General features: G+C 37.0%; 1 protein-coding gene across 2 annotated transcripts in view; it reads left to right on the top strand.

Annotated features, from left to right (window-relative positions):
- The window catches only part of LOC105380927 (TNF receptor-associated factor 4), an 86,090-nt gene that overhangs the window by 2,628 nt on the left and 56,965 nt on the right, over positions 1-26,497 (top strand). Inside the window, exon 1 of one of the 2 annotated variants that reach the window (XM_038117732.2) lies at positions 11,530-11,604. The exons of the other annotated variant lie outside the window; for it this stretch is intronic. Coding sequence (XP_037973660.1) covers positions 11,570-11,604 — 35 coding nt within the window. The 5' untranslated portion in view covers positions 11,530-11,569. Of the gene's footprint in view, positions 1-11,529; positions 11,605-26,497 lie in introns of those variants that run through there. 2 annotated transcript variants of the gene reach the window in all.

Here is a 26,497-nt window from a genome sequence, read left to right as displayed (position 1 = left end):
ATACCTAAGCCCTAATAAGGCTCTACTTAAAAGCACGTGCCGCTACGTCGTGACGCAAAAGCCCCAGGTTATTGTTGTACACTCTAGTTGTGCATTAGTATGTGTGAAGTAATATTGCGATTGCGCGACTAATGGTAATAAGACAGCTTTGGAATTGATAATAAGGGAATATTATTTTGATGGTAGTTTAGGGTTGTCGCGATATGGATTGTTTAAAAAAAACACGTCGGTACGATTATCCTTTGGGTTCAAGACTGAAAAAAAAACTTGATAATATTTAGTGAGTGCAGAATTGCAGTGCCTATCCCCCAGATAAGCATCCACCCAATAATTAGAGCAACGCCGACTGTGAAAGCACAGTTTCGAGTTCACCGGACACAATCTTTATTTCGGTCTTGAATTAAACTTTTGTCCGCAATCCGCACAGTACCACAAAAACAAAGTTTACGAAAAAGTTTATTTTAACTAGACCTACAATAATATGTATATATTATATATATAATAATAATAATAATATGTGGGGACATCTCACACACGGCCATCCGACCCCAAGCTAGGCAGAACCTGTGTTATGGGTGTCGGACAGCTGATATATCTACACAAATACATAGATAGATAGATACTAAATATAAATATCAACACCCAAGACCCGAGAACAAATATCTGTGTTTAAACAAATATCTGCCCCAGCCGGGAATCGAACCCGGGACCTTCGGCTCAGTAGTCAGGGTCACTAACCACTACGCCATTCGGTCGTCACAAATATCTGAACAACACAAGTGTCACCCCTACTCCGACCACGTCCAGGCAGCCACTTCCATGTTGGGACGCAGGAAGTGGACCCGCCGGACGCACCGCGACCGCGACTTCGCACACGCCATAACAATAAAAAAAACAGTGGTATAAACTCTAGAATCAAAGAAATATAGCCCGTAAGCTTTGTGCAAACACAGTATACAATAGGTAAAAACTTATCGTAGAGAAAGCTTTTATATGCAAATTGTTTATTTTATGATGTAACATTATGGTACCTGTAAATGTGAATGTACCTAGTCACTTGTTTGTTGTGAATGGAGAACTATTTTCTGTAAATAAATCATTAAAAAATTTAAAACCCAGCCTCTTTCAGGATGAACTAGCTGAACTTGACGTCAGCAGATCAATTGAAATCGTTACAACGGATTCAAAAGCTAAATTAGCTGCTTAATGTTCCCAACTAATCTTGAACTTCAGCCATGTGGCTCAGTGGATATCATCAGCTGTAGTAGTTGGTAACTACAGATGACATTGACAAGTGTCTTTTAGCTAATGTTGTAGTTAGTTGGCGTTCAGAGTTAATATCTCTGGGGAGAAATTACGGGCCACAGTTTAAGTTTCACAGGGTGTTTTACACATTTGTATGTTGTTTTTTGGTTTTACTTAGATTAATTTAAGGGGATTTTTAATTTGAATTTAAAGTACTATTATTAACTCATAATATAACCTATGTAGAGTTGCACTTATTGTTTCTTTTAATTATAATTGTATTCACTAATAAAAGAACCAGCTCACAAAAACAAATACCCACACTATCAAAACAAAGACTGGTCACCTTAATTGAATCATCTTATCCTCATCAGCATCGCAGCCATCAATCAGAGTGTTGGCTGCAACAGAAACCTTTGTTCCTGCACCCTGCGGCTATTAATCAAAGGTACCAACGTAAATTGCGTTAACTTCAGCACATACAATAATAAAATTGCTGGTCAGATTCTGGTAATTAAATCGCGCTTTTGACTGATTTTGCGAACTAAGAATAAATGACGACTGAAATTGTAGTAGTAACGGGTGCGACTTTACCGACCGAACGTTTTTGAGTTTGCTTTTGGTGCTATGTTCAGCTGTGTTTCACGGCTTTACCGACCTAACGTTTGAGTTTGCTTTTGCTGACGTTTTTTTTGTAACAGTTTGTTGGATGTACGAAAAACTGTTAAGATTTAGTTATTCGTAGACAAACTGTGTTTTATAGCAGTTTCTTAAAAAAACGCCCAGCCTTAGACTGAATGGTGTAGTGGTTAGTGATCCTTACTGCTATGCCGAATGGCCCGGGCTCGATCCCTGGGCGGGCCAGGTTTGCTCTTTTAGCTTTCCACGTCGCTGATCCTCTGTACGTCATCATAAACAAGAGTAGCACATAAATCGCCTCAATAACAGAAGGAATAAAGCCGGATCAGGGTGGGTTGACGATATTTTACTCCACCATATCTTACTAAGCCACGTATATGCAAAATATTAATTCATTAATAATTTAGTAGAAGTTTGTTCAGTCGTCATCGAGCCGTTGAACTCCAAGGAACCTCTTTGTTGCGCCCACGGTCCAGATTGGGTCCAAGACCCAAGTCCTTAAGCGTCCAATTTAGGGCTTGGACTTAATGTGTAGCTGATAGCGATTTAACCCTTAAATTGGGTTATAGGTATATAGAGTCTAGAATTTATTGAATTTTAACCCTGCCCATGGATGAGAGCAAATTAAAATTTTGGAGTAGCAATACCATAGTTTACCTTTGACAAACACACAATTTCATGGATGTCGATTTTGAAGGTATACTCTCTAATTTTTTTGCTATCAAAGGCTTTGAATTCTTTGTTTTAAATTCTACGTTCTTTGTTTCCGTATATCTCAATTTTCAATGGCAAAATTTGCACTCCGCTCATTTTTATACCCTCTGTTCTACATCCTTAATAATTATTATAATTTTTGCGAACGCTTAATTTTATTCGAAGAATTAGTTGGACCCGTTCCCACACACCAAATCCTTCGCCCACACCACATTAAATACCAACCACATTATTCCAAGCCTCCTAACATATTAGGATTTTGTCCTTATAGAGAAGTCGATGCATTTAAAAATGTTATCTTTATATTTCGAATGAGTTTTTCTTAACGGTGTTTTAAGAAAGATAGCTACTTAATTACAATCAATATCCTTAGCTACAACTGCAAGTTGTATGTATTGCTATTTATGAAATTTAAATGCTAAGGTAATAATGTCCAGAATAGGTGCAAGGAATTACAGCCCAAGGAGCATATAAAATATTATACATTCCTAAGTTATTAATTAAATTGTTAATGTTCGGTTAATACTTAACTGCGCCTTGCTATCTAATTAATAACTTAGAAAGCCTATGATTAAATATAATTTTCTAAGAAGGTCCCAACTCCCAAGTATAATTTTAATTTTTACACTAACAATTTCGCGGTCGGTTGCACCAGCATAATTGCAGATGCTTAGGCACATAGATGCATAGGTAGGTAGCCTATTAGCTAGATCATTAGGTAGGTACTTAGCAGACGAAGTAGACATCGCTACAGAAAAAATGCTTCTTGGCTGTTGCCCGCAAAATCCATTTCACCACACTATAGGGTAAAATATACTAGCTGTTCCCGCGCGCTTCGCTTCGCCTTAAAAAGTTTTCCCGTGGGATTTCCGAGATAAAAAGTAGCCTATGTTTTTTCCCAGGGTCTAGACCGTATGTATACCAAATTTCATTCAAATCCGTTCAGTAGTTTTGGCGTGAAAGAGTAACAGACAGACAGACAGACACAGTTACTTTCGCATTTATAATATTAGTTAGGATGGACTAACTAACACCCTATCTATATTTATATTCACTAAATTCGCGTTTATACTTAATTTATTATGATAGGATTATAAGAATAATTCAACAGATGATTTATTCAAACTCATAGCCCGTATATAATTACACTGAAGGAGACAGTCCTCCTCCAAAACTGGAGGGTTATAGCCATAATCTCCACGCTTGGTAGGCGTTTGGAGATTTCACTGAAATCTGCTAAATTCCGACAAATACTCCTTATAATATTAATATGTATGTTTATTTTGGAATAACTTTCGCAAACTATAACTTAAAATAAATTAATAATAGTAAGATAAGTCGAATAACAAAACAAAACTTCTTAATTTGTTGCTTTCAATGACTTTACCATTAATTTTGTTGTAACAAAGAAGACTCGTGTGAACTCAAACATTTGCATACAATGGTGCTAACTGCTAAGTGACTTCATAGGACTAACTTATTTTTATTAGCAAGATGTAGTAAGGTAGATTAATGTAGGCATAAAATTAATTGCTGTTGGTTGCGAGCTTTTAGGTTCTTATACCGTGGAATTTTTCGAATTAATAAGTAATATTTATTAGTTTGTTTTCCGATAACTTTTCCTGATTCAACTCATCCGATTTCGTTAAATCAAAGCCTACATTTCTATTCTATTCTCTGTGGGGATGTAAGTACCTGCACCTGGCTCTCTCGTGCATATATCCCCAAGGTCTAAACTGCCTTCCTAAGCTTGGACCATTTCCCACCACGCTGGTCCACTGCGGGTTGGTGGGTTCACAATCACATATATGTGCTAAGTCTAGATAATAATATGCTTTTTTCCTCACGATGTTTTCCTTCACCGTAAGAGCGATAGTATACATTGTACTTAAGTTAAAATAACTCATTGGTACCTGTCAGCGCCGGGATTCGAACCCTCATCTCTTGCGTGAGAAGCGGGTGCTTACCCGACTGAGCTCCCACCGCTCCTAAAAGCCTACATTATATAGGTATATTCTATCCAAAACTATGCTAAATACGCACAATGCGTATAATTAGTGACTTCACTGTTTAGAAAAATGTGCTTAAACATAAAAATAAACGAACAAATCGGTTTATTTCTAGTTTCTTGATCAGCCTGTACAGTGTTTAACACCAAAAGAATTATGAATGTAAATGTGTGCAAATGTGCAATAATTCATGAATGCAGAATGCGCATCTTCCAAATTAACCAGAAGATGATGATGATGATTGGAACGCTCAATGGAAAATTGGCACTCCACTCGGTTTCAGATTTAATTATTTCAAATTCTTACTTAAATATTTGACGTGTAGCATTCAGCTTTCTTTACACTATTGGTAGCTATATTGACGGCGGGTTCTGTAGTAAAGTGACTGATTTTTTATTTATAGTTAGGTATATAATATACCTAAATGGGATGGTAAGTAAATGTCCTTTAAAAGTTAACTAATTTGTTTGGATTTATCTTAGCATAATATTCAGGAAACACAAACAAATACCTACGTACTTATTTATTTTTAACTAGTGAGCTATTTAAGGTAGAAAAGGAGAAAGCATACGTTGTCGGGGTCCTAATTTATTGAATTATTTATCTACGAAACAAAGGTTTGTCAAGACTCAAGCCTAATCATAAAGACGTCCCTGCAATCACGAATATCATAATAAGTATGTCTACAGATGATACAATGGACAATACGTCAATATTCTCATCACTGTTTCTGCGGCATCTTTTGTCACCGACGCCATCTTTTGTCCTGGACATCCGGTCAGTGTTTCTCAAGCTACGTTACTAGTCGTTTAGTTTAACTAATAAACCATAATTAAGTTGCGGGCAAGAGGCCGATAATTCTGCAATTCTGGGGGGTCACTCTATATTATATAAGACGAAAAACGAAGTTGGGGAGCGCTGCTGCGCGAGCCACGACTGACTCTATAGTGCCACAAACTTATCTGTTCCGGTGAGAGCGAACTAAATTGGTCCATACCTCATTACTTACTAAATGAATTTCATATTGACATAGATTATATGGACCAATTTAGTTCGCTCTCACCGGAACAGATAAGTTTGTGGCACTATACCTCGTTGCATTAAACTTGTCGATTTTATTTATGACAGCTGTCGCATGTCGTTCGTTCGTTTTATAGAGTTCGTCAGTATAGACTGTATAGAGTAACCCTGTGAGCTGTGTAGTTGTAATACTAAGGTAGTTAGGGAAGGAGTCTTCCGTTCATAACTTGGTGCATCGCAACAGGGTTATCGTATCACACAAGATTATTTGTAAAAGTATTGAGAAGAGGTTTTTAAACCATTCACTAGTTCTAGCGGGTCCGTGGGTCGGGTAGGGCGTTCAATGACGTTTGTACATTATAGTAACTCAATGGTTCTAAAGTCTTTACTTGAAGGACAGGTGAAGCGGAGGGACTTTAAATATTTATTCAACATTTATATGTGTTTGTTTTATAGTCTTCAAATACAGTTTATGACCTTTTGTTTACACTATAACGATCTGGGGACCCGGTGGCAACCCTATCTCGACAAGACACAAAGTGTACGTAAAATGCGCAGGCGCATTCCTACGGTATTCTCACGGTGAAACGGAACTGGGGCTGAATAGCGACAAACTGACGTTTTATGTAACAAATATGTATGTACTTATGTATTACTTGGAATAACTTTCAATGTTCTTATAATAGCCTAAAGAATCCGGTAGTTCTTCAAAAAATAATAGAAGTATGTGAGCAAACTAACTTTAAACGCTTTTAAACGTTTTGAACATGGCTCATTAAATTACCTGAAATTTTAGTTTTAGTGTCTCTTTGTTTCCTAATTACTATTAATGAATAATATAAGGTAATATATTTAAATCCAGCAGTTACAATGATAGTTCAGATTTCCAATGTAATTTTCGCGGGATGTATTGCGCCTGAAAATAAACTACTTTACGGCTACTTACGGCTTCAGCTGTACTTTTCTACTCACAACTGCCAAGTGACTAACCCAATCATTTACCTACTGATGTCCGTTATAATAGGTATGTGACAGTGCAGGAGGAATTATTTTTCTTCATAGTTATATTGTGATTAGTTAAGCGTGTGAAAGCTTAGTTATAATTATATTGTTTGTTTTGTTCCGGCGCCGTTGCTTTAATCGCGTTACAGGGGTCTTGTGGCAGAGCGCACATCGGGGCCTATCTGTTTGATGTGGATAGATATACCGGCGCGGCGTGATGATGATAAGACAGGCAAGTTATAAAGTTATACGTAATTACACTCACGAGAATTAAAACAGTTCCGGTGAAAATAGCACCAAATCTAAACTCCTACTGGAGAAGACTAGCTTAATGACGCCGTATGCAATATTGAAGTACATTTAACTTGAAATTCTAAATTAAGTTATTTAAAAAAGGGTCATTTGATTTTGAAAGTGGAACTTTTTTATAACTCTTGTACTGTACGTGTACCATAATATAAGCATTTTGACCTCACAACTATTCCCACTATATGTGTATCTATGTCGTATATCAGCTGTCCGACACCCATAACACAGGTTCTGCCTAGCTTGGGGTCGGGTGGCCGTGTGTGAGATGTCCCCATATACTTATTTATTTATTCATTCTGAAACGTGACATTCAATAATAAAACGGTAACCAGCCAATAGCCGTAGCAGACCTAGCCAGAAGCTCGTGTAACCTGAACCTATATTTTAGTAGAGCCAGGAAGAGTGTTTGTTAGTAAACAGCTGGTGTTTGTAGCAGTCCGCTAGCGGTAGCAGGTTCGGTTCCTGTTTGCATTCCACCGGCACCTCGTTCGGCAAACAATGGCGACGTGAAATGTTGAGGTTTTTGACGCCAAGTAAATGTAACAGCAAACTGATGCTACTTATAACATAACCTTAAGTCCGTAAGCTGGGCTCGGGGCCTTTTTGGCGCTGCGCTGTTGCACCATCTACACAGGCTGGCCAATATTTAAGTTATTTTTTATTTTTTAGGAATTTAGTTTAGCTTTTATTTTTATGTCATTTTTTTTGTGTTATTAATTTTATATTCAAATTGTATTGTTTTGTTGTATTTTTCTTTAATTTTGATGAACGAAAATAATAATTATTATAATCGGAGGAGCTGTTTGTTACCTTTTTAACCGACTTCGAAAAAACGAAGAGGGCGTCAATTTGTCTGTAGGTACCATTACATATGTATGTTTATGTACTTATTTAAAAAATCCATACATTATAAGTACAGGTAATATTACTGGATCAACAAGATTTGTTTATCCTTTGGTTTCCCAACTTCATCTTAATTTGCCTTTTCCATTTAGAGCCGGACAAAGTTATATCCGCATTCTAATATTAATAGTAGGTCATAGTACTCATAGTACTTTACCTACTCCGTCATAAAGTCATACCTACTGTTGCGCAAGCGCATTGCAACTGCACAAGGACGCAAGTCCCGCCTTTACTTGGACTTTACATGGTTTTACTCACTTTTCTGTTGAATAGTAGATATTGTATAATGTTAATAAATAACTAAATAATGTTTTTAATTAACGTTTTGAACCTAACAACTTAGAAAAACCTTGACAATTCATATACAAATACAAATTATCCATAAGGGTTCCGTTTTTTTCCTTTTGAGGTACGACACCCTAAAAATGGCGACAACATTCGAGGGACTAATTAGGAAACTCTTGATCTACTCACCCAAACAAAAAGCCTAGAAAATCTAGAAATCGATCGCAGAGCATCATCTAAATTAATTTGCCAGCGTACAGAATGAGTAAGTATTTAGTTTTTGTTAAAAATAAAGTCACTAATCCTTGTTCCAAAAATACCTTGAAAGTTAAAATGGTCAACTATCAAGTCATACATAATACGACTTGGCGAAATAAATGCTGTGTAAATGTTGGTTGGTCAGCAAAATAATCACTCGGGCATCAGGATTCGAAATAGTATCAACAGAGAACAAACATATCAGCGTATATAAAAGTAAAAGATATAAATGGTTAGAGTAAACAAAAACACTTTTTATAATTAATATACTGTTAATTATAGGTGTTGCTAATGTCCGTTGTTCGTAATAGAATGTTTTGCTTTAAATAACTGCACAATTATGTTAATATTAGTTGTAGATAACATAAATCGCTGTTATGTCTGTATTCTGTATCGGGTAATGCGTGAATGATGAGCTTGAGGTGACTTTTTGTTGTTGCAGTTGGACATCAGGATATAGCCCACTAGAACCTGGAGTTGTACCCATAGTTTGGTTTCGGCATAGACTAATACACTAATGTAGTCTATGGTTTCGGTCTATGTTGCAAGGTGCAACCTAAAACGTCTGAAAACACAAATTGAAAAAATAATTTTAGTACTGTAAAAACTTAAATTTGGAATTAGGAAAATCGACTTTATAAAGCCAACCATAAATTCGAGTTACTCGAGTTACAAATAATTTTACGTTTGTTAAATTCGCTTCTTTTAGATTCGCTACCAAAGTCTACCCTGTCTAGGTCACTCTACACGTCTAGGGCTTTAGGTAATACCTAATGTTAACGGTCGGATCGGAACAATTCTCCGGCACCCAGCAATCAGCAGATAAATAAATAATATTCTGCGTGCATTTCTCATAATGGATGAACGATTTATTTATTATTCTCGGTATCATTTTGTGTTGCAATTTGAAATAATAATAGTTATGACTACTTGTGATTGTGACACAAATCATAAAATAGGACATAATAAAGGTTATCTACCCTAATAAATACAATGTTACTCATCTCTAGATACGTTAACTCTAAATTGAATAATAATATACCTAGATAGATATCTAAGTTGATTGGTTAACGTATACTTATCAGTTTATTTATGTATATTTATCAATTTCATAGAATTCTTGCAGATTATAATGCAACTTTACAAAAACATTATAATAATCACTTCTCATAGCTAGCTCCCATCCTATCTAACATCTGCTGTGCTCCAAGTCCAAGTCTAGTTTCCAAGTTAAACCCAGTTTAAACGGTTCCTTAGTAGGTAATTTAGTCGAATTAAAATCCTTCATCTATCAGGTCTGACCAGAAGTACTGGCTGTATTTAAACAGTGACAGGTGCATGCGTTTTGCGAGAACGGGAATCGAACAGCACTGAATGTTGTTTTTAACCCCCAACGGAAAAAAGGGGTTATAAGTTTAACGTATCTGTGTGCATCTGTCTGGTAGCGTAGCTCCCGAACCGATGAACCGATTTTGTTCTGTTGTTTTAGGGTCATAGGACCCATAGGTAATGTTACATACTCCGAATGCTCTTAGGTAAATTTACTTTAGGTGTATTACTTACGAAATAGCCAAGTTTGTAAAGAACAATATGCAGTTATTTAAACAGGTTATCGAAGTCCATAAAATTAAAACTAGGAACAAAAATCAATTATCAGTGCCACAATCTAATATGCAAATTTTTAACAAAAGCCCATATTTTAAATGCATAAAAATCTATAATAAACTTCCAACCTTCATTAAATCTGAATTAAACTAAAGTAAATTCACTTCCAAATTAAAAACTCTACTAACACAGAAATGCTATTACTCAGTAAATGAATAAGTACCTTTATTATGAAAAAAATGTTTATTGATTCTATTATTACCTACTTCATGTTAAAGATTATATAATATTACAAATGTTAAAATTTTATATAGATTTTATATCTTTATTATGTAAGCAAATACCTAAAAAATTGTTACTTTGTATTAGGTACTTAGAATATTATTACCTAGATATAAGAATTAATGCTATGCCCTACAGGGCACTATGTTAAGGACCATGTGTACATAATATTAAGACCAATGTAAAACTTACATAGTTGCAATAAATATATTACTATTACTATTACCTAAGAGCACAAGGATGTATATGAAGCTGACTGTACTTATTACTAAAAATAAAAGTAAGTACCTACTTACCACAGTATAATAAAATGTCCGGAGAAGTCCTGTGCGGATGTGGCGGGTACATTACACAGCCTGATACAGCTCTATGGTCGGCCACGCGTCCAATCACCTTCCAGTTTTTTTTATTGACTTCCTATCCAAACTTTAGGGCTATGTCGTTTTAAGAGTTAGAGAACGTTATAAAAAATCATGCAAACCTAAGACCACTTACATGCTATCACACCACAGCTCTATACTCAGTAGGTATTAATGTATTCCTTTTCCACTATCTAGGTATGAAATAGTATGAACTAAACAAAATCTCCTTACTTTTAAATTATCCCCGGATTGAAACAGCTACCTACCTCAATTACCTCCTTAGTAAGGAAGCCTTCGTACTTACTACATACTTATACTAATAAGAGCTACCAAACTAGAAGCTTATTATAAACATTCGTTCCTTTCCTCAGCCCTACAACAAACTAAGTCAAGGGTTCTCTCCCACCTGTTGCCACGGACCTGTGTAATTACTACGGCATATTGTTTTGTCACGCGAAGCCAGAGCCAGAATAGACGCGAGAACCGACCCGTGTGGACGTCTGTTATCGAGACATAATCGTGCAATCGATCAACGAAGCTCTGTCAGTCTGCACGCAGAGTTCGACACTGAATCGACTGCCATACGATTTGAATTTACAATCTATCGATTCATTTTAATACGCCAGCATAAATACTGGCCGCTAAGAACTAACCCCCTTATTCATAGAAAAGTTACAATACGTTTTAACTAATAAACTGTTTTGTCCCTCTCTGTCAAGAAACAAATTGTTCTTTGTCGGAGAGGGACAAAACAGTTTATTAGTTAAAACGTATTGTAACTTCTCTATGAATAAGGGGGTAAGAGTCAAACTTTTTTCTTAATTTTCACGTGCGTTTCGATCAAACCTCTTTTGCGGTTTTTTAACAGTGACATTTTGGTTTCGCGAAGTGTAATCTTATTGTAGCCGGCGTGGTTCAAGTGAGATTTCTTTTGAGATGACCCCAGTAGGACTGCTGTTTAAAGTGAACAGGTGAGGCTAATTTGTATGCAGGACTGTTTGTTTAGAAAGGAATCTCTGAGGGCTTGTGTGGTACTTCGGGTCTGTTAGCTCCAACTTAACACTTTTTTTGAATATTTAAGTTAAGGTTGTAAAGTTTGCTCCCCTCTTCGAATGTAAAATTGTCGTCATAATAAATGTTTCAGTTCGTTTAATAATAAAGCATGGCATCGAACCAGCATGTTTCCTTTCTATGTTAACATTCTTACACTGAGTTGCAGAAAGGATCTTTAAGTTAATGTCGGCATTAAATATATTGTTGCCTTGCTTTGACAGTATACGGACAGAAAGAGACAGACATAGATTTAATGTCGACATTAGCTTAAAGGCCCTTTCTGCAACTCGGCATTAGTTAGTAGTTATATGCATTCATAAAATAGCTTTGTCTTTTCAGTAGATACATTTGAATGCTAGAATTTGTAAACCCAACTTAAGGATTTAGGCAGTTTCCTTCTAGGGCCAGACTTATTTTTCCTCTCCACATGCGTTTTCGCACTAATGAGTCTTGTACTTAAGAACAATATTATCTATAAGTACGTTACTCTAGGTAGACTATCTAGAGATTCCTAGCTTAGTCTACTGTTATTAGAATTAGCAAACAATGACGTAGTTTTCCACCGAAGCGCATAGTTCTTGCTCGTGAAGTCTACTTCTCTAGATATTATACGGCAGACAATGAGACTTCACTTGAGGAGATTTCTCAATTTTTTGTTACATTTATACGCTTGTAAATTGGTGACTTAGACGAGTATGTCGAGTAGGTATGTACCTATATAATAGGATGAGATTGTAGAGGCATGTGTGAAAATAACCTTTTTCTATTGTCACTGAGATTAAAAATATGATTGTGTTTTTTTTACTTCCGCATCAGCATTTAAATGAATTGGAAATGATCATGTTACTTTTGATGTTTACAATAAGTTAATTAGGAAGGCTTATTCTTTTATTTTAATAAACATTTCAGTTGGTTAGGTTGAGCTCTACATTATAAAAAACTGCAAATAAGAACTGCTAAGATGATTATAAGTTGATACTAAGTAACTTACCTTCCCGTAAAAATCGAGTAAACTTACGAAGTTATCGATGGTTCTCACTGATACACAAAACACGGATCAAAAATTCACACCTGAGAATGTAAATTTAAGCAGAATTTTAGCATGGAACGCAACGCTGTGATTGTCTGAATTGTCTTTGAGTAAGACTTAAGTTCATACTTAATAGATAACACAAGTGAGAAACTGAGCCTATGACTAGTTGAGTGGTAATTAAAATATGATTTCCATTAAAAGCTCGTTTTTACAGCGACACCGATCCGTTATGTTACGTACACTCGGCTACACAAGTAATTTGAGCTTCCGCACTAACCTGTTGGAGCTTTGAAGTAAGTAGATGTAAGGATAGTCATTGTGAAAAGTGAGTCGCGCCAAAACACATTCATATTTAAACAGAAAATGTTGCAATAACAAAACTATAAAAAAAAAACATTAAAACAAGTTTTAATACGACGGAATTTTAAATTAAAGTATAAGGCGTTTAATATATTTCTAAGACATTGACATATTATAATAATTAACGCTCACTACTGTAATCTCCAAAGGGGTAGTCAGAGGTCACATGTTGTTCGCTGTACATTTGCATTTTTTTGGTACGCCTCGAGGTCGAGCACATTTAGGAATTTAGATGTGCAGGTTTCTTCACAATATTTTCCTTCACCGTAAGAGCACGTAGTATAAGTATTGTACTAAAATTTCTAAGATTTTATGGTACTTTATTTTATAGTTTTGATTAAGGTTGATGAATATTAATTTTAATTTACTTATAATGTACCTACCTATCATTAATTATCAGCTTTATTTTATAGTTTTATAATTTGTTAGTCGTTAGTTTAATGTAAATAATATTTATATTTATTGCATATATCATGAACATTTTGTTTATAATAATTATTGCAATGTAAGCACTTTTGCCGCTGACTGTACCAACTGGTTGCATCTTCATCGCTGATAATAATATAGGTATGTTCTGCGAAGATAAAGAATAATTGATATATTTTAATAATATTTATAGAATGTAATGTAATTTAATACTTATAAATACCTATTACAAATGAAATTAATTATTATAATAATATTTAAGTACCTAAGTACTTTCAAAAATTATTCTTCGAAAGTTGAAGTAAAAGATTTGCTATAGATCGTTATGCATTATGTATTGTTTGTAGTAGTTTTAATTAAAAAAAAAACACGCACTCACGCCTTGTACTACTGTACTCCCTTGCGGGGTAGGCAGAGGTGCATTGCTGCACCCACTTTTCGCCAGAGTGTATGTTAGTCCCAATGTAATAGGGGGCGGGCCTATTGCCATTTTACGGGCACATCCAAGACCTGAGAACAAATATCTGTGTTTAAACAAATATCTGCCCCAGCCGGGAATCGAACCCGGGACCATCGGCTCAGTAGTCAGGGTCACTAACCACTACGCCATTCGGTCGTCTTAATAAATAATTCCATAATTTGATTGCACTGCTCGTAAATTAAAACCCACGCGTTTGCCACCTACAGCCTACACTGCATCAGTAAACTTCACAAAATTATCTACATATTTTGAGATATAGATTAATTACATTTATGACGACCGAATGGCGCAGTGGTTAGTGACCCTGACTACTGAGCCGATGGTCCCGGGTTCGATTCCCGGCTGGGGCAAATATTTGTTTAAACACAGATATTTGTTCTCGGGTCTTGGATGTGCCCGTAAAATGGCATTGGTAGGCCCGCCCCCTATTACATTGAGACTAACATACACTCTGGCGAAAAGTGGGTGCAGCAATGCACCTCTGCCTACCCCGCAAGGGAGTACATTAGTACAAGGCGTGAGTGCGTTTTTTTTTATTACATTTATGGCTGCAGGCTTTATTTTATCACGAGTTTAAACGTAGATATAAAAAAATCCTAACCTAACCTTCAGGGCCTTACTAAAGCTTCCTTCAGGATCTGCACAATTTATGAATCAGTTCCACGGACATAATAAGATAATTATAAAGTCCATTACTTACTTATGATTATACTTACTGTATTCTTACACTACTAATAAGATGTTTGTTAATCAAAATCAAATAACATTTATTATAATGCCAAAAGCCACAAATTTTTCACCATTAAATTTAAAATTTGAGTACATTATTTACTTTTTTGGTTTGTTATATTCTGAATTCTGATGCGCTGTTATACAAAATTTAATTAAATATTGCAGATGGCGGCGTCCGATTAGCAGTGATTTGGGGCAATGTCACTGGAAACTTTCCATTGCTTGCGAGTGTAGTTACAAAAAAAAAAACTGATCTTTATGAGGTTGGTGTAAATTTGTCAAACAGTAGAGCTAGGAGCTGGACTAGAAGGGCTAGTACGGGTCGCATTTAAGACGTGACAAGAGTTTTGCATCGCGCTCACTCACATCGCGCAGCCTCAAGACCGAGCGCGACGGAGAACTCTTGTCACGTCTTAACAGCGCCCTGTGCTACATGGCCAGGGTTCGCCATTGTGATTATAGGTAATTCAATACACTCACGGGCAATGAAATAGTTCCACTCACAAAATGCCAACACCTAACAACCCCCATTTTTTCAAACATTTAACTGAAAATTTGATCAAAATATTACCGTTTTCAGTTGGTAATATCCTAAGGCTCTGTTAAATGTACTTCAATGTTGCAGAAGGCGTCGTTAAGCTAGCCTTTTCCATTTAGGAGTAATTTGTTGTTTATTTCAGTGGAACCTTTTCATTGCTCGAGAGTGTATTATGTTAATAATGTCATGGTCAGTGATTGATCACACTACTTATATCAACCGAAACGAAACGTTTAATAATGGTAAATGGAAACCAAAAGTCCGACAATATTAGTATTACTTAATAGTATGAAGAGAAGAAAGAAGTCAGAACAGTAATTATCATTTAAATGACATTTCTATTTATAAAACGTGTGATAATTATCCACAATGCAATGTGCATTTTATGTGAAGACAACAGGGAACAGCAGTCAGGCTGATTTATTGCTTGTTTACTTTAGTATTACATGTGTTATGTATCGGTTCAGTGTTGTTGTAATATAGTTATTGTAGAGTCAGCAGAATTATGTTATTTACCTACTTACATAGCTATCGCTAATTTGATCTGGCAAATTGAAAAAATGCCGGTCATATTAGCTGCTGCTTAAAATCGAAACAATTAAGTCAATATTTTGAAATAATCTTTATAAATATTAACAATAACCAATCATTTTAAGCATGAGGAAAAAAACCTATAGAGCAAGACTGTGTCCTAACTTTTTCTTTGGTTAGTAGGATTTGCGTAGGTGCCACATTTTTCCAAGTTTGCTGTCGGTACCAAATTAACAATAATTATTGACAGGAACATACACTTTCACACTTGGTGGTTTAGTGATCGTAATCGCACAATAATGGAGTTGCGCGTGCGCAGAGCCCATCGCAGTTTTAAATCATTTACTTTACTACATTATCTAATGTTCGATTCATTGATCTGGGTTCGATCAATAGGTGGAAATTAGATCATAATACGGATGTTACAGTACATATCTTCTAGTGTCTACTTAATAAATGTGTGTTTAGTTAGTTTAATTTTAATAAGAAAAAGGTTAAAAAGATATCAATTTGCTAGTAATGGTTAGCGACACGATAAGAAGAAATTTCAGTAAAGGTAATGATTATTATATTACTTTGCAGTTGTGCTATGTATTATTTTACCTATATGTATAATATATATTAGAGACACTTTATATTCCTGCTACGAAACCATAGGAACGCACGAATGTAAAATGCATTTCGCAAGGGTTTGCAATATAATATTTGCATATGGTTGACATACTAATGGTCTGTTAGAAATACAGTCAGCTACAGAGTTACTGAATTGCAATGCGATTGAATCTAATTTGTTTTTATGACTGTAAATATATTCATATACAGGATGTTGCAAAAAGAGTATACTAAGCCGATATGGGGTGACTTAGGGGGGTCATTCTGTACTAACTTTTGTTGTACGAGTTTTGGAACTAACGAAAAAAAAATAATCGTGCTCCACAATAAAAAAGTCACGTGAGAAACGAAGTTTGTGTTTTTATGTTTTCTAAATTCAAAAAATACTAGAAAACCAGATCTATTAAAGTTTTTCTATTACACAATCAATATGTTTGTTTCTAGAAATTCAACCATTTCCCCTTTTTTAAGGCGAAGCGGAGCTCGTGGGTTATCCTAAGTATAAATAAAATGTAATTTAAATGAAGTAACAATGTTACTGTATATTGGAAGACTATTTTCAAACACGAGTAAAACAATCTTGTTCATCTGACCACAAGTAAAATGCGTACGCTGACAAGACAAGCATCGAACTGGCAACCCGTTGTAACGTATACCAGTGGGAATTGTTACTGCGCTTTCATGTACTCGTACCTACCAAGGTACCAACTCACAGATTAGTTATACTATACTACACTAACGGGCAATGAAAAAGTTCCGCTCACAAAATGCCGACACCAAGCAATCCCATTTTTTTCAAACATTTAATAAAAATATTGAACAAAAGATTATTGTTTTTAGTTGGTAATATCCTGAGGCTCTGTTAAATGTACCTAAGTACTTCAATGTTGCAGAAGGTGTCATCAAGCTAGCCTTTTCCGTTTAGGAGTAATTTTGTGTTTTTCTCAGTGGAACCTTTTCATTGCCCGTGAGTGTATTACTGTATTTCCTGTACCTATTCAGAGAGCTACAGTATACGTTTTTCATTGCCCGTCGCCACCTAGCGGAATACGTGCTGTACTAGCTCCACGCGCCATACAATTTTATCTTAAGCCGCGTACAGACCGGCCCAACGAACGCCAACGAACGTTTTTCGTTGACCTTCGTTGCTGCAATCTGCCCTGTATTATGTATGAATAATATCCATCGTTGGGATCACCGTTGGCGTTCGTTGGGCGTTTGTTGGCCCGGTGTGTACGCAGCTTTAGGTTTCATGCTAGATCGTAAATGAAAAACTTACAATAAGCCCTCAGATCTCGTTCCTTTGTTTTTTGTCAAGTTAGAGTTTGGTATGTTTTTAAATATATTTTAATAGGTAGCCATTAAATCATTTTAGCAAATATTATGTTTGAAATTGAATTCAATCAAATGTAGATGGCCTTGTAGGTAGTTAGGTATACTTGAAGTTTCTAGGCATTTCATGAAAGGAATGTCACAAAATATTGCTCTACGATTTTATTTATTGGCTCTATATTTAGTATTTGTGAGCCCCTTCGACACGACTCACAACTAACACGAATGCCGGATGGTACGAATCTTAAAAGAAAACACCAGTATTACTATCACTACTCACTTCGAGGATCTCTGAAGATGTTCACTGTTCGAGCTTTCTATTAGAACTGAACTGTTCGACTGTTACTAATAAACTGAACTTAATATGCGCCGTACACCTCGCTTTATATAGGCCGGCGAGCGATCTTCCCGAAAGTTCCAGAGATATTCGAGGTCACACTATTTATTATTATTATTACTAAGTAGGTATAAACAATCCATACTTATCTACTAACTATAAGTACCTAACTTAGCATCTAGAAAGTTCGCGGACGTTGTGGAACATTCCCTAACTATTGTTCTAGAAGCTTCCAGACTCTTGTAGACTATTGCATCCATACTAATCTTTCTAGAACATTATCGAAACTACTGGAAAGTGATGGAATGTTCCAGAACCTTCGCGAGTGATCTACGCTATTTATCGATTGTCGCGAACATTACTCCCGCCGCAGCTCTTGTAGCTGAACTATCCGCGGTCGCGACATCTTCGTTGGTGGGCAGTTCCTCGATCATCCCCAAGGTAGAGTGCCGCAGAACTCAGGATTCCATCTAGTCGATGCTGGGAATCTGGCACATACTTCTTCATCCATCGTGCCCAATATTTGTCCGTTAATCTCTTGTCTATGAGATCCAGTCTTCTAACTGTCGAGCCACACTTGCTGTTGGACGCTACTTTCCACAGCAGTTCGGTCTCTCCCGCCGGTAAACCCTTAGGTTTGTCCGCCAGAAACGGCAGCGCATGCTGATCTATCTCACTTTCTGTCGGACTATCTATTTTTTCGGAGAGACGAACCATTTTTATGGCACTCACACTCATCTCACGATTCTTTAGACTACGATCTTGAGTCGTGTCTATGGATGGTGTGAGTAGGGTTCGAACGATACTTTCGATACCGAGTAAGTATCGATACTTTCGTTCGCGATACCCGATACTGAGTACTCGATACTTTTGGGCCGATACTTTTTCGGTATCGATACCCTCGTCTCGATACACAAATCGCTGGTATCGAGTACTTTTTCGTCACATTATAATATGATAGGCCTTCATAAAAGATCTTAAAACAAAATCAATCCGTTAAAACCTCAGAGTCTTGCATTTTTTTTGTGTTTATTTGCTATTATTACCAAAACTTTTTTTTTTAATGCAATGGAAAAGTAGATTTTTATGCTGGTGAAGGTACAAAAATTAACTATTTCACGTAGTATCGATACTTTTGGACCGATACTTTTTCGGTATCGATACCCTCGTCTCGATACCACATGAGTACTCGGTATCGATACCGGACGCCGATACTTCGAACCCTAGGTGTGAGTGCTCCGACGACTTCAGCTGGGGGTGGCAGTGTATTCCCCTTACTTTCAGCACTGACTGGTGCACTTGTCGATGTGACACTATATACTAGAGCCACTCTATTTCCCTGCAGCGGTTTGTTCCGCTTTGGCTCCCGCCGGTTTTCAGCGGCGACGACTACTTCCGCAGGTTCAGGCGTAACTCCGCTTGCGACGACGTTTTCCACAGGTTCAGGCGGGAGAAGGCAGGGCAAGATTTCCACCACAGGTTGGCTGACAATGACTTCTTTCGATTCGGGGTCAAAGGGTAAGTCTCCTGACTTCACTTTTTCTGTGGTCGCCTTTACTCGCACTGTGTTAACTTGCGATGTTACACTGTGTGTAGTCTTTACTGTGTCCGTGTGTAACATTGGGTGATGTGATGATTGGCACCCATTTTTATCACATGGCTTAAACTTGCATACGTGGCCGAACCGTCGAACTTTAAGACAGCGGAAGCAAAGCTTATGTGCTTTCGCCAGCTCCCATCTTTCCTGTACGCTGGCTTTCTTCATCATGTAGCAATCGGTGGTACTATGCTCACGTTTGCAGACCGGACACGAAGTGTGCGCGTTAGACGCCGTTGACGTGTCTGTGACATGATGAATTCGCTGTGGTTTTCTTAAATGTAACTCCCGCCGGTCTTCAGCAGTAACAATTTCAGCTGAAGCAAATTCACCAACTTCACTGGATACAACTTTGAAGAAGTTGGTTAACGTGATGAGATTCGGCTGGTCTTTTGGTTGTTCTTTGTTGAACCTGTAGTATTGAAACTGTAAAGTAGACGGCATCTTTTCGACGACTGCCCGCACGACTTCCGCGTTATACAAATGATGGGGCTTCTCAAGTGCTCGTATAGTTGCCGTCACGTTCATAATTTTCGAAGCGAACACGCAGATATCACTTGGGTTTGCGGATAACTTCGGTAAGCTGCGCAACTTATTTAATTCAGCCATGGCGATTGCTTCTGGACGACCGAATCTAAGTTCTAAAAGATCCATAACTTCACGCGCAGTTGTTGCTCCAACAAAGAGACAATGCACTGCCTCTTTAGCATGGCCTCGCAAACTCCTTCGCAATCTTGCCAGGTTCTCCTGTTCACTGAGTTGATGCTCAGATTCCTCAAACGCTCTTTTAAACGGCAACCAATCTGTTGATGCACCATTAAAGTATGGCAGTTCCACTATTCTCGAACTGGTATGCTGCATGGAACGTGCAACAGCAGAGCCTATGGCAGCAGCGAGCTCCTCATAGTCGTGCTTCATTATGACAGGTTCATTAGCCTTCACGCTAGGGGTCATCTCTGGCGCATGATATGCGCTTCTTTGTTCTTCAATCTTAGCTGCTCGTGCAGCATAGCATCCTGGTCCCGCAGGTTCAGGCAGGACTTGGCACGCGACGACGTCTTGTGGTGAGAGTGCGGGTGTACTTCTCCGCACCCACTCGGATGTGCGCGCCACTTTGATGGTTTCATCCTCTTCTTCTATCTGCTCCTCTTCCGATTCATCTTCTAGCACGGCGACCTTGGCTGCAGCCAATTGAACATCAAACATGGCTGCCTCAGCTTTAGCTATGGCCGCCTCTTTTCGTCGCTCGAGAAGTTCCAATCGAGCCTGGGCCAATTCTCTTCGCCGTGCACGAGAAGCAGTGGAGTGCGATGAACATGGAAGACGTGATCTTCTCTGATTTGTCGATCTTGACTCGACACTATCTATTGCAGCGCTGACTGCGGCGGTGGGGGCAACGGCAGTTGTGACACCGGCAACGACTATAGGGCAGGGTGGCAACAATGGAGGGGACAGCGTCTCCGTCGTCGGCTCTGACGGCGGTTGTGGACCTGGTGTACCTCCTGTGGTTGCACCCAATGCCGATGCGTACTCCGTTGCATCTGCAGGTCTCGACGTGGAGACGGCAGATTTCTCGTCCGTAGTCCTCTTCACTGCGTACGACTTCTGAGACCTCGTTACAGGCATCTTCTTTTCTTCCAATCCGGATGCACGAGCGACCATAAATGTAAGGTCACTTCACGAACAAATACGAATGCCGGTTCAACTATAACTATCCGGCTCGAAGGACCATAAATGTGAGCCCCTTCGACACGACTCACAACTAACACGAATGCCGGATGGTACGAATCTTAAAAGAAAACACCAGTATTACTATCACTACTCACTTCGAGGATCTCTGAAGATGTTCACTGTTCGAGCTTTCTATTAGAACTGAACTGTTCGACTGTTACTAATAAACTGAACTTAATATGCGCCGTACACCTCGCTTTATATAGGCCGGCGAGCGATCTTCCCGAAAGTTCCAGAGATATTCGAGGTCACACTATTTATTATTATTATTACTAAGTAGGTATAAACAATCCATACTTATCTACTAACTATAAGTACCTAACTTAGCATCTAGAAAGTTCGCGGACGTTGTGGAACATTCCCTAACTATTGTTCTAGAAGCTTCCAGACTCTTGTAGACTATTGCATCCATACTAATCTTTCTAGAACATTATCGAAACTACTGGAAAGTGATGGAATGTTCCAGAACCTTCGCGAGTGATCTACGCTATTTATCGATTGTCGCGAACAGTATTATAATTAATTCCAGTACACTTTATATACTGTCGTATTTACTTGTCTCTTTTAGCTATTCGTAAATGATTTGTACTTGTCTTATCGTCATTTTGTCGTGAATAATCATATCAATCATTTTTTTCTCGATTCTAGTTCTATGGTACATTGTACTGTAGTACGTACTTACTGTGATCAATCGTCTCATTAATTTTCATTGCTCTTCCTACGGTGCATACTGATTAACACGCACAGAAAGGCTAATTAAGTAGGTACTTAATGCCATTTCTACACAGTTAGGTGTCACAGTATATTTCCAAATAATGTACATTTTCAGAATTAGTGTACAAAATATATGAAAATATACATCTCAATCGTAGATCTACATTTACGATAACTTCTTATTATATTCAATAAATCCATAAAACACTGACTATAACACAATACTTCACATAACTACTAAGATAAATGATTTCGCAGTCTCATTTTTTATAAGAAAACCGCAACTTTGATCGATGTGACGACAAAAACTCTGTTGTTTTCTTCCGACGTTCGTAATTAGTTGATAATGTGAAGAAAATTATGGACCGCCTTATTCTATGTGCCTTGATGCGTACGTCGGTGGCTGGCGGGAACAATCGACTGAGGGAGAAGTGTAGAAAATACACTTTTTTATTTTTACAATGGGGGTTCGAGTAGTGGTGAATTAACGCGAATTTGTTTGACACGGACGAGTTGCCACCTAACTACCTAACATAAGGTTAAGATAAGCCTATACTTGGCCCTCAGTATCAGGAGGACTACTCTAGTTTTATTGAAAAGGAACGAATGAAAGTTGCCATAATATACATGCAGTCGTGTTTAGCATAGCTCGGAAATTACATTTTTCGTAAGCTAGATTGAACTCGCAGGATCACTGAACTGATTTGTTTATTACACAGTTACAGTTAAGTAGTATTTTTTACATTACTACATGCTATTTACCTAAATAAGTATTATATAATATCTTATATAAGATCTACATATATATATATATATATATATATATATATAAGATCTATATCTATATATATATATATATATATATCTATATAATATCTTATATAAGATATTATATAATACTTATTTAAAAGTCACGAAAGGTGCAATTGTCCACCAACCCGCACTTGGCCAGCGTGGTGGACTAGGCCTAAACCCATCCTTGATTGAAAGGAGACCCGTGCCCCAGCAGTGGGGACGTAATGGGTCGTGATGAATAGAATAAAAGTGTGTTAGGTATAAATATTTTTAATATTCTTCCTTTATTGATTAATTGTTCCGTGGTGGTTATGGCTCAGTTTTTGTGTTCACTTCTCGATTTACGATCTCGTTTCTGCTCCAATGTTTTGCTTAATAATTGGGATAATCGATTCATTATACTCGGATACCCGCTCGGATGTAATTTATGGTGCATCTCTACCATATCTTTAAACTAAGTAGTAGGTACTGCATTTTACACAACTGCGTTTTAATTTGTAATAAACGAGATATATCTATACTTATTGTTAGAGATAATCCAATAATTAATTGTTCACTATTTTACAGATGGGTAATTTCACAGTATTGTTGTTGCTCAGTGGCGGATTTACCTATAGGCCAAAAAGGCCAGTGCCTAGGGCGGCAGATTTCGAGGGGCGGCAAATTTAGCTAATTTTTTTAAACAGTTTTTTTTTTATAATTGTACTTGTACAACTGTACATAGTCCATATATATAAATAAACTATTAATAAACGCACTGTAATATATACTGAGTTATACTTTTGTATTTATGTGACCATAAAATTTAAAATATTCTAATAGCGTTTCAATAAAAATAAAATAAAAAACTCGTAACACACGATTAAAAATTAAAAAAAAAATTAAAATTGTTTATTGTACAAAAAACACAAGTTAAAACAATTCGCAAGGGCCCCTGTACTAGGTGGGAACCTGTATTACTGGGTGCCCCGCTCAATCCACCAAGACAATAATTTAATAAAATACAACTAATTTAACTAAGTAGGTACACATGATTAAATATATATACAAGTAAATATTAAAAGTACAGGTTTAAAATTTAATAACAATATAATACTAAAGTTATGATTAGGTAACAAATATACAAAACTAATGCACAACACAAACTATATGTATAAATAGATGATGATTGAAGTAGGCAGCAAAAAGAAGGTGTTCAGTTTATAATATTTTCTGTTTCCTCATATGTTAAATTTATTAAGAACATTGATAAAATGCGTTTTATTTCCACTTTTGTTAGGGGGTAAATTTTAAGGGTTTTATTTACTTTATTGTAGATAGATGAAGATTGGTATTTAAAATGTTTTTTTACGAATACGGTGTTTGGTTTTTGGAAGCTGCAAACAATGTAGTTTCTGCGTCTAAGCATGATGTTTGGGTTAAATAAAAGATTTTTATGTTTTTTAAGAACAGTACTTAAGATATAATTTTGTCGCGCCGTCAGGATATTGTAGGTAGTATGTAACTGATAAGTGGAGAATCTGATAGGTTTGAAATGCATGACTTTTAGTAGCGCTCTTAGGGATCTTTCTATAGGCATAAAGTGAGTTTTAGATGCACCTCCCCACACGGTTATACAGTATGTTAACCCTTTAGTTCGCAGGAGAAAAAAAATCATTTTTTTAATATTTCATTGGTTTTAATGGTATTATCTAGGTATAAATTATGCTAGAAAAATGCCAAAAAAAATAATTCATTATTATTTATAAAAAAAACATATGTTGGTGACATACAACATTGCGAAGCTTTCTAATAAGATCATGTTTCTATGTATGTTGTTTGCCACCAACATTGCGGCGTGCATAGAGTTATAAACTATATGAATATAAATGAATTGATATTCGTTAGTCTGCTTAAAACTTGAGAACGACTGAACCAGTTTGACGAAATTTGGTCTTAAAATATTCGTGGAAGTCCAGGGAAGGTTTAAAATGTAAGAAGGGTAGTGTAGGGTAGGGTAGGCTAGGGTAGGATAGGGTATGGTAGGGTAGAGTAGTGTAGTTTAGGGTGGGTAGGTAGGGTAGGGTAGGTAGGGTTAGGTAGGGTAGGAAGGTTAGGTAGGGTTGGTATAGGGTAGGGTAGGGTACGGTAGGGTAAGAGGCGGTATGAAGTACTATGAAGTTCGTCGGGCCAGCTAGTAATGAAGTAAAATGACAAATTATACTTGTTGGATCAGACTTTATTTAAAGACAAATAACAAAATAACACTTTAAATTAAATAAGACTTATTGATTAGCGTGGTAATGATAAAAGCAATTTCTTTTTTCTAATAAACATAACCGTAGGTTGCATTTCTGACAAAAAGCACTAGTGTAGCCTTTTTTGCAATATTTACACCTTCCTTGCGCTACAAATGTTGGTAGGTGTCCTAAATTGTCATATCTGACTGAATCAGGTGGTCTTGGAGCAACTGGAGCTTTTATCTTTAATGCCACCTGATTTTCATTCGTTTCAGCCGTTTGCCGAATGCGATTTTTTTGAAGCAGCTCTGCTACCAGCTCTACTCGAAATTTTTTCAAAGTCAGTGTTTTTTTGTCATCTTGACTATGTCTTCTATAAAGCAGCCAGGCATTGTTAACACAAATGTCAAGTGCCTGGGCAAATAAGGCCATATACCATCTTTTGGTTTTAAAGTTTGAGCGATACAGTGATACTAACATATCAGCTAAATCAACGCCTCCCATATGAGCATTATATTGCTTCACAATTTGGGGACACTCAACGTCTATCTTTTTTTTTTCTTGTTTTGAGTATCGCTTGATTTTTTCTTTGGGGTGTGAGTCAACAAAAGAGCTTGCTAGAGTGACTACTTTATTATCAAGCCATTTGACCACAACCACCTTCTGGTCGTTACAGACAACTTGTTGGCTTGAACCCCTGGCTTTCTTGGTAAACTCTTTGTCTGGGATTAGCATTTCTTGACATCCTCTCAGTCTATTACTTTTAATCGTTCCTAGGCTAAAAATGCCATACTCATTACGCAGATGGTGGATGAGCTCGAGCGATGTGAAAAAGTTGTCAAAATAGACTGTCGCTGGTTTTCCGAGTATAGTTTTGCAAAGAGCAATCACTACTTTAGCTCCAAGGCCCAGGCTATCTTCGTATTCAGTGAATGAACAGTTTCTGAAAGTATCTTCACCGCCGTATGGGATAAAATCGTATATCAATCCAGAAACTCCTGCACGAACAAAGATCTTAAATCCCCACTTCTTTGGCTTCTTTGGTAAATATTGACGGTTGCTACCAGCTCTTGTTCCTTTGTAGGGAACCATCATTTCATCTACGCTATAGCGGCCTTCTTCTTCGAGGAGCAAGCAATTGCGACGAACTTTTTCTAGCACAGGTCGCACTTTGAAGTACCGGTCATCATTCGTATCAGTGTTGTCCACAAAATGGAGAAATTGCCGTATTTTTTCGTATCTCTTCAAAGTCATGACATCAGCAATTTGGGGGCATCTTAAAGAACTGCTCCAATAATCCCTGTAGGCTGGCATTTGAATAACCCCCATCATAATAGTTATGGCCAGAAAATCAGTTATATCATCATTCGTGA

This window comes from Plutella xylostella, chromosome 10 (genome assembly GCF_932276165.1).
Source record: "Plutella xylostella chromosome 10, ilPluXylo3.1, whole genome shotgun sequence".
Lineage (NCBI taxonomy): Eukaryota > Metazoa > Arthropoda > Insecta > Lepidoptera > Plutellidae > Plutella > Plutella xylostella.
This window is presented reverse-complemented; position numbering and strand designations above follow the sequence as displayed.